Here is a 9,710-nt window from a genome sequence, read left to right on the forward strand (position 1 = left end):
TCCTGGATTGGTTTTGCATTCGGCCTCGTCCAGAATCCTAAAGAGGGTTGTGGCTTGGTGCTTTTAAGAAAGAAAAGGGGGAAAAGAGAGATTTATTCCGAAATGGACTTAACTAGCTTCCAAAAAGACAGTTTTGGGCAGACCCCTGTCCTCTGCACATCAACAACAGTAGTGGGTATAGAATGTTGTGTAAAATGTTTTTAGGAACATGGGAAGAATGCTGGGGGTTTCATTCAGATACGGCAAATAAAAATTAGACTTTTCAAAATGCTCCGATCCCCTAGCCCTCATCTCATACATAGATTTCTCCAAGTTATCCAGAAAATCGGTTGCTACAGAATCTCAGCCCACCACTTGGTTGGGGGGCGGGGGGCGGGGGGGGGGACAGAAGGGGGGGGAACAGGTGATGTTGGAGCGATGAAAAAGTCAGAATTACTCGGGGTAGGTAAAATACCTAAATGCATCCTAATTCCCGGACTGCAACCGACGGAAAAGGACAGCAAGGGGTCGACGCGGCGGGGTACCAGGCCTTCTGGATCGCACCTACCCCTACGGGGGTCTTTTGGGCTAAGCCGATCCTGGATTTCGTGCACCACTGAGGCGTCTCGCCCTCTCTGCCCCGGCTTACCTCCAGCTCCGGCGAATTGATTTCCAAACCTGCTGGGGATTTATCAAGTTCAAGGGCACTCCGGCAAAGCGATCCATCAGCCCGTTAGGTGCCAAGAGACAGACCTTCGCAGACGAATCTCGCTTCAGAGCGCGAAACTTGGAACCTCGGTGGCGGCATTCCGCAGGGCTTATTCCCAATTAAGGGGGTGCCACGGGGCAGTCTTCGCCTCGTTTGGCTCCGGGGTGCGCGGGAGCAGCGATCCTCGAGGCGATTCAGCCGAAGCCGCCCACTACTCAAGTCATTTAGGGCGAGGAAGCCCCTTCAGGAAGTTCGCCAAAGACGGGCCAGGGGGTTTCTTGGCTACAAGCTTCTGTAAGCTTTCTCGCAGGTCAATCTTGTTCGAGAGTAAACAGGACAGGATCAAGCCAAGATTACAGCAGGACCCCAATCCCAGCCCTCTAGAGCAGAAGAGCTGAACCGGATTGAACCCCACCAGGTTTACTTCGGAACCCAATAAACGCCGCTGCAACCCTTTCGGCTTGCCAGACTACCTCTCCCTCGCCATCCGCAAAGCACTTGCTCCAGAGTGGAACCGGCCGCGCCCAGCCATCTCATCCTACCTCCCCACCGATTTGGATTTTGAAAGGGACGCGCCGGTAAAGGCCACACACCTCACACGCATCTGTGGCGCCTGTTGTAAAATTTATTGGTCTCTTTTCAAGTTCTCTCTTGGAGGGGAAGAAGAGGAAAAGCGAGGAGGTCCTTCAAAGCTACCCGAGCCTACGACGGCAGAACCGAAATAAATAAACGGGCTAACGACCCATTTCGCTCGCGCACCAAACGGAGCGAGAGGGGGAGGAAGCAAGAAACGTCACAGAAAACACAAGCATCAGCGGTAAGTCGGAAGGCTGCCTAGTCTTTTCGGGAAAATATGTTCTTACCGGGGAAATAAAATATCTCCCCCCCCCCCGGATATGCGTATGAATTTCTGAAATACACCGATTTCCCCGAAGTCTTGCAAATTCGGATTACGCGCTCCCGGCTCCAATGATCGCGCCACCCAGAGGCGGCCGTCCGACCTCCCGACCTTCCTCCGGCTCGCGTTTACTCCGAAGTAACCCAGAAGGACAAAGGCCCTGTCCCCGAGCAGCGGAGCGCACCCCCCCCCGACCCCTCGCTTGAAACGGTGTGCCTTCCGCGCCGAGCCCCGCCATTGTTTCCGAGCTGAACGGAAGGCCCCGCTTGGCCCGGGTATCACCACGGCGATTAAAACGAGAGACGCCGGACAGATTATTTGTTTTTTATTATAGATATTTTTTTTTAAAAAAAATTAAGAATCCAGACGGGATTATTTGGGGAGGGGGGAGAGACAGGGAGGGAACGAACGACTTCGCCCAATAAAATAAAAGCATGTAAACATTTCACGAGGAAGGTGAGCTGACCTCCCCTTTCGAAGTCTCGCTTTTTTCTTTTTTTTTCTGGAAAGGGAATTGGAAACAGCCACCAAAACAAAAAAGTCCCATAAATGAGAGAAAGAATGGTGGACCATCTCGCTCTCCTCCAAATAATCCTCCCCCCGCCCCGCCCCCCCCCCCCAAGAAAACCTCCTGTGGAGTTCTGGAAAAGAAGGGAACAAGGAGGGAAAGGAGGGGGCAGAGAAATTTCACAGCGCCTTTTGTAAAAAGTTTAACAGTAAATTGTGCTCTAGCCAGACAAGGAAATCACTTTTACGCATTCGTTAAAAACGACGAAGAGGGAAAAGTTCCTTCGCGCAAGGTCGCTCTCCGCAGGCATTAGAAAGCAACGGGTAGGTCGCCTCGGAAGGCGGCGGCGGCGGCGGCGGCGCCTTCCAGCGCAGGCGGGAAGCCGGACCGCGCAGCTAGGCGGCCGGAGCCTCGACGTGGCGCCCGCGGCAGCGGGCCGCACTCTCCGGGACAGGGCCCCTGGGCTAGATATGAGTCAGTGGGACGGTGCCGTTGACGGCCGCCCCGGCGGCGCTCTGATAGTGCTGGTGGACGCCGTGCAGGCGGCCGCCCTGCAGGTTTGACGGGTCGGCCGCGTCGCCGCCGGGCGGCAGGTACATGCTGATCATGTCGCGCAGGTCCCCCAGGCAGGCCCGTTGTGAGTGCGAGGCGATGGCCGGCGGCGGCGAGCTGGGCTCGGCCTTGACCACCGAGCTCATAGTCCCCAGGCTCATGGCGTGGCTCGACGGCTGCTGGCCGTAGGCGGCGGCGGCGGCGGCCATGCTGTAGGTGGAGGCGGCGGCGCTCATGTAGGGCTGTGCCCCGGACATGATGGGGCTGTACTGGAGGCCGCTCACGTCGTAGCGGTGCAGGGACTGCAGCTGCGCGTTGCCCATGGCCGGGTGCTGCCCGTAGCCCAGTTGGTCGGGCATCAGCGAGGCGGCTGCGTAGGCACCGTTGGGCCAGCCGTTCACGTGCGCGTACGAGTCCAGGCGCTGCCCGACGCCCACCGGGCTGCTCACCCCACCGCCACCGCCGCCTGCCCCGCCGCCGCCGCCGCCGGGGCCGCCGCCGGGGGCCAGCAGGTTGCCCGGCAGCGCGTATTTGTCCTTCTTCAGCAGCGTCTTGGTCTTGCGACGGGGCCGGTACTTGTAATCCGGGTATTCCTTCATGTGGACGGCGCGCAGCCGCTTGGCCTCGTCGATGAAGGGCCGCTTCTCGGCGTCGCTCAGCAGCTTCCAGTCGGCGCCCAGCCGCTTGGAGATCTCCGAGTTGTGCATCTTGGGGTTCTCCTGGGCCATCTTGCGCCGCTGGCCCCGCGACCACACCATGAAGGCGTTCATGGGCCGCTTGACACGGTCCTGGTCGGGGCCGGCCGCGCTGCCCACGCCGCCGCTTCCTCCTCCTCCTCCTGCTCCGCCTTTGCTGGCGCTCCCGGGACCCCCGTTCCCGGCGGCGGCTCCGCCGGGGTTCGCTTGGGGCGGCTTGAGCTCGTTCTCCAGCAGGCTGTACATCGCCGGGGCGGGCAGGAGATGCGCCAGCGTGGCGGCCGGGGGGAAGGCGAGCAGACGAGAAAAGCCCAGAGGAAAAGTCGGCGGGGCCCCGCTCCCGTCTCTCCTTCCAGGCGGCGAAGGCAGGCCGGCCGGCCGCGGCGGCGCTCGCTGGCTCTTCCGACGGTGCTCGGACTCGGCCCGGCCAGCCAGCCGCCCCCTCCCCCACAGCCCAGTAACGGCCTTCTCGCCGTGCCGTTTGATTGACGGCCTATAAATGAGGAGGTGGCGACCAATCAAAGCGCAGGCCCCCCTGACGCAGGAGGAGGCTCCCCCCACCCCAGGCCGGACCTGCAACTTTGAGGAAAGCCTTCTGCCCTCCGACGGCCCCCCCAGACTGAGCGGAGAGGCAGCAGAGGGCCCCGGGTGGGGAGGGGTGACTTCTCCTCTGGCCAGAGTTTGCGGGGTGGGGGAGCCCTGCGTGCCCGTGGACGGATACGGACGTTATGTCCGTGGGCGTATTTGTAGAAGCCGCCTCGAGCGTTCGGGCTTCACAGAAGGGCGGCCTAGAGCTCGAATAAAGAATGGGAAACAATACTCATTTGTGGGAATGGAATTTTTCTTTTGGGGGGCGGGGGAGGTGACTGTCTTACTTCCTACCAACATTTTCCCAGCCTGATCGGCTCGTTTTTCTCTTGCCAAACTAAATTTCGGTTCGGACAGTTCTTTGGGAACCAGGTGGTGGTGGTGGGGCAGATTAATAAAAGTTTTAAACCGCACTCACCAAATAGTCGCGGGGAGGGAACGGAACTTCTCTGCCACCCACCCACCCACCCCAGTTTTAAAAGCGACACCAACTTTCTACCTGCGCCATCCCTAAACTCTTAAGCGGGAAGCCAAACGCGACTTTCGGGATAGCTTGCGCACTTTCCCAACTTCCAGGCTTTTTTGGGGGGGGGAGAAGAAAGAAAAGGGCCCTTTATTCTAAACAAAAACCACAACCAGGGTATTACAATGGTCGCTAGAATTTCCCGCAGCTGCGGAAAAGCTGCGGGAATAGGACGAGCAAGTCCGCAAACTTCGTTCAAGTCCTGGAATGCAACTTTTGCGGCGGGGGGTGGGAGCGCTCTGGAAAGGGTGTGTGCGTGTGTGTGTGTGCGCGCACACGTAATGCAAGAGAAGAAAGCGTTCGCGCCCAGGTTGCTTGGAAAGTCGCCCGGCTTCGCTTGGACGCGCGTTCTCCTTTCCCAGCACAGCAAAGAGTTAAGGCGATTTTTTTGGAGGGGGCAGTTACGTGTGCAAGGGGGGGTTTAGAAGCACAGGGGAGAGCTCTGCGTGTGTAAGGATGGGGACAGAACAGTGACCCAAGGCTCGGCCTGGCTTTCCAACCTCCTTAAAAAAAATCCTCGATCTGCCAGGTTGTCCAAAAGCGCGTGGGAAAAAGGCCGCTCACCCCCCCCCCCCGCCCCGGAATAAGCAAGCATCAATGAAGCCAAGGGCCGCTTTCTCTCAAAATTCTGGAAAGCAACAGAGGGACTATTGAGGGGGGGGGGGCTCAGCGAAGCACGCCAGAGTTCATCGCTCCCCCACGTCGCCCTCACGCTGTCTTCCTTCTGAATGTCCCTTCCAATCCCCCCTCCAATTTGGCTGCCTGCGGATGAAGATGGGGAAGGGGGGAGGCGTTGATCGTTTTTTTTTAAGGGGGGGAAATCCGTTTGCATGGCAACCACCCAGCGGTTCTCAGCGAAAGAGAAAGGAAACTTTTGTGGGGGCTGTCAATCAAGGGGGCCTCCCCACTTCTTCTCCATCCCCCCCACCCCCACACCTGCGAAGCGCGCTGAATTTCAGGCGGAGCGCACAAGCCTTAAAGGCGCAGGGTCTCCTCCCGGGCCCTCGGGGGGGTGGCGGGGGGAGCGTATGGTGCAAAGCTTTTCAATTGTGCCCCTTCCAAACAGCCTTCAATCTCTCCGGGGGCGATTTGAGTCCGGTCAGAATTACGTGCTTTTTACTTTAGAGGAACTCCGCTCAGCCTTTCGGGAGGGCCCCGCATCTCAGGGGTCGAATTCACACATCGCTTCCCGGTTCGCCTTCAGCGTGTCCTGCAACCTTGCCAGTATGAGTTCTTTGACAAGCCAGGGTTAAACGAAGCGTCTTGGGTGACCCGAGCCGTTATCGTGATCGCTTCCACCTCGTAACATGGGGGGAGGGGAAATATTGAAGGGGGGGAATAGTTGAGGCTAGCAAAACAGAACAACGTATAAACGATTCATTCGTTTGTTCACGGTTATGGCCAATTTTTATAACTTCACCGAAAAATTAATTTAGCGGGATCGTAGCTCCGGATTTCACCTCGGGGTTTACTCGAGATAGCCTTGGAAGGGGGCAGAGAGAAGGGTTATCTCGGGGTGGAACGGGGAAGGGAAAGGGACGGAGTCTCGTGTGAGAGCCCTCGCTGGCGCGTCGCAACCAAGAAACACGTGGGAACGTGAGTCCTGGCAAAGGATGCGTGTCGCTACTTTCCATCGGAGACGCGGACTGGCCTCCAAGCGGGATTAACGGATTAAATGCAAAAGTAGCTCCTATCGCCCTCTCTTCCACTTGGGGGTTGGGACTGGGGAGTTTCTCAGGGGAACGATCCGGGACACTTAAGATCGCTACGTCGGTCTTTTTTTTCCCCCCACTGAATTCTTTTACTACGAGTAAGCCCTCGTGGACGCAAAGGAGGCTTCTTTTGGGAAATCTTGCAATGGGTTCGGTGGGGAAGCTGTGGATGCTGGAACTGGGGTATGATCCAAAGTCGGTCTACTCAGATGGAAGACTGACTCCCAAGGATGTGAATCAAGATGCAACCAGGCCATCTCCCCGCAAATAAAAATCCTTTTGATCCACTTCCCAGCTCAGTGTTTCTCAACCTCAGCAACTTGAAGATATGTGGACTTCAACTCCCAGAATTCCTCAGCCAGCATGCTGGCTGGGGAATTCTGGGAATTGAAGTCCACCTATGCTGGCTGGGGAATTCTGGGAGTTGAAGTCCACACATCTTCAAGAGGCCAAGGTTAAGAAACACTGCCCTAGAGGATTGTATCAAAGGGGGGCAATCCTGGGAACACTCACTTCAGAGTAAGCTCCCTTAAGACTCAGCCAGACTCCTAATACCACCTTGGAAAGGGAAAGTTCTGGTGAATTGACTGAGGTAGAGGAAACTCTGCCAACATTAATAAGCCTTTAGCTATGTTATAATAAGAAATAGTGATCTGAGACAGGTAATAAAAATATAAAATAGACAGATCACATAACGGAAGATGGATAAGGGCAATGCCTCAATCTAAACCCACCTAACCCAACTCCCCCTTCTGGCACAGATCTAGGAAGTTTCACCAGTTGGATTTTGGTCTGGCAGACAGCTCATAATGCATAGGGCTGGGGGAGAGGAAAGGACTGGAAGCCTTGCTATAAAAATTGTGAGGTTATTTTATTTTATTTATTTACTCCATTTGTATAGACTCTGGTTTAACTCACACAGTTAAAAAGAAATCCCCCCCACCCCCAACTGGTACTTAGAATATTATTGAAAGCAGATTTGGTAGTCACCTTTTCCTTACAAGATGCTTACCCTTGGCAAGAGGATGAACTTTCTCCTAAAGTCTAGAAGACACAGGTAGATTCTTAGTTCCTGGGAAAAAAGGGACGGTTTCTGAGCATTTCTAATGCTCTGCCCTGTTTCTTACTCAGTCTATTGGCTAAATTAATAATTTTACAGAAGCAGGTGATCAATATGTTTCCACAAAGAAAATTGCCCATTGGTTACATCTCGGTTGCTGGAAAATTGACAACAGACCTGCATTTGAGGTTATCTCCTTGACACCTTCCTGGAGGCAAGATTTACTTTAAAATAAACATAAGAAGTACATATTTAAGTTTGCTTAAGAGGATTGGGGTTTAATAAGACTAATATCAGACAAAGGTTTATTACTCACATGCAGAGTGCATTTCAGCAGTTGGCCAACTGAGTTTCAGTGTAAAAATAGGCTTCTAAAGACATTTTTTTTTCCTGTTTATCTAACCTCAGGCCCTGCATTTCAATCCGTCTGAAACGGACTCAGAATGTTTGCTTTGCTTTCTGATTCCATGAGATCGACTGCTTTTGATTTTTTTCTGCAACTGTCTTTTTTTCTGTTTTAAACTTAATTGCAAGAAACTAAGTTAGTTTTTTTTAAAGATGAGAGGAATGCTACAACACTTTCCTTCACCCCAAATATATACTAATGCTTTCATGGTTGCAGAGAGAATAGCGTGTGTCTAATGGGGAGTGGATCAAATCCTCCCCTGCTTCTTAACTAAGAGAATTAGCTAAGTTTTCTGCAGCCTGTCCTTCTGCTTGCGGGTGTGACACATTCACCCCCCCTCCCCATACAGGTTCTCATTTTAATCCAGCTGCTGTGCCTTGGCACAACCCATCAGGTTAACTCCAACTTAAGTCACAATCTACTCTGTGGCTCCCAGCTTCCTATGTGCAAGTGGCGTCCCTTGGCTATAAGAGCACAACCCTTTTTACTCTGAAGTCAGCCGCACAGAACACAGCAGCCTTTTCTTCCAAGTGAAACGTGCAGAGGACCATCAGGAGAAGGAGAATCTAGACTTTTGTTGGTGGGAGGGGTGCTTTGAAAACCAAACCCCAGAACACCACCCAAGTCGCTAATTTCACTCCACCGAAGCACCGAGTTTCTTCTTTCAGCGCAAGCTGCATTTTCCGGCGGAGATGCCTTCGCTGAGCCAAGCTAGAGAGTTAACAGCTTTCCCCCCAAATATTTGGCTCTTCCAAAATAAGATGAAAGTGGGAACTTCTAAAACAGCCCTCCTAATGCACCTCTTTTCAACGGGGATATGCTGCATGCAACCTTAAATGTGTTTGACGAAGGAATATTTGGCAGGGAATCTAGGGAGACTCAGGGCTGTGAGCGATGAACGCCCGGATGGCCGCAAAATGCCTGCAGCTAGAAAGATAGCAGCGTAGGGATTGTCCTGGCTGAGAGCTAGTCTCCTGATGCGCAAGGTGACCGAAAGTGGATCATGAGCTATGGGAGGTTTATCCTGTAGAGGAAATGAAATGCAGATACTTGTTGCGTGTCTACGAGTGGAAACCGGTGTGTTTTTCTAAGCTGTTAATTTTTGCTTTGATAAATGTCACACCCACCCACAGCGGTTCTCCACGGTCTCTCCTGGGATGAGTTGACTTGCTTTTGATTCTTAAAAGCACCCTGATACACTGAGTGCTTGCTTTCATGTCTCATGAAAGAAACCCGGCTTTCTCTCTTCCTCTCTGCCCTCCTTACGTTCATACATTCAACACTCACCCATTCAAAAGGCAATCTCTTCCCCTTTCTTTTCCCTGGGTTGTGGTTTTGCTGAACAACGCGCCTTCTCTTCCTGCAGCCACGGACCTCTTGCTTCTGTATGAGTGGCTATGCTACGATTATCGATGTTATTGCTATTGGCATCAGGCTCTTAATTGTACAAAGCTGGCACTGAAAGCAAATTCTCCATTAGTGAAAACTCCCACATATATATAAGCCCCCACATTGGGAAGGGGTCCATATTGTTTCAAAATGCGCTCTCCCCCCTGACTATGTCATAGGCAATTGAGGTTTCAGAAAAGGGGACTGTAAGGGATAAATAATTAAATATAGTCTAGTTTAATTAACATTAAAGAGGCCATCAATGAGTTTCCTTCCTTCCTTCCTTCCTTCCTTCCTTCCTTCCTTCCTTCCTTCCTTCCTCTCTCTCTCTCTTTCTTTCCTTCTTTCTTTCTTGGCAGATATAATAATTTTGTAAATAGAGGAAAAGCTGCAGAATGGAAGGTCCACGGGAATGAATTAGTTATTACTACCTTTTCAAAGAAGCACGGAGGGGGGGCATTTTGATCAGGGAAGAAATTAGCTCGCGAGGACACACAATAGAAGCTTAGCCTGTAAGGGAAGTGAGAATGAGGGGGCCGCCGTTCTTGACAACACCTCTTTCTGTAAACTGGGTGGGGGGGAGCGCCTTGCTTTTTCAATTAGGGCCATTCATTTCACAGAAGGCTGGCGTGATGGGGAAACACAAGCTCTCTCTCACTCGCACACACCAGCCAATATTAACTGTTGCATC

General features: G+C 53.1%; 1 protein-coding gene across 3 annotated transcripts; it reads right to left on the reverse strand.

The window, feature by feature from the left end:
• Positions 1-2,558: 2,558 nt before the first annotated feature.
• On the reverse strand, positions 2,559-3,614 carry SOX3 (SRY-box transcription factor 3). Of its 3 annotated transcripts, none has more exons than XM_063313529.1 (2): positions 3,515-3,587; positions 2,559-3,472 (listed from the first exon to the last, which is right to left on the reverse strand). In XM_063313529.1, the coding sequence occupies exons 1-2, from the start codon at positions 3,585-3,587 to the stop codon at positions 2,559-2,561; spliced, it is 987 nt and encodes a 328-aa protein (XP_063169599.1). The 3 variants fall into 3 exon arrangements, with proteins under 3 accessions (XP_063169599.1, XP_063169598.1, XP_063169600.1); XM_063313528.1 differs by having other exon boundaries at positions 2,559-3,484; XM_063313530.1 differs by having other exon boundaries at positions 2,559-3,614.
• Between the last annotated feature and the right edge of the window lie 6,096 nt (positions 3,615-9,710).

The sequence above is a fragment of the Candoia aspera genome, chromosome 12 (assembly GCF_035149785.1).
Source record: "Candoia aspera isolate rCanAsp1 chromosome 12, rCanAsp1.hap2, whole genome shotgun sequence".
Taxonomy (NCBI): domain Eukaryota; kingdom Metazoa; phylum Chordata; class Lepidosauria; order Squamata; family Boidae; genus Candoia; species Candoia aspera.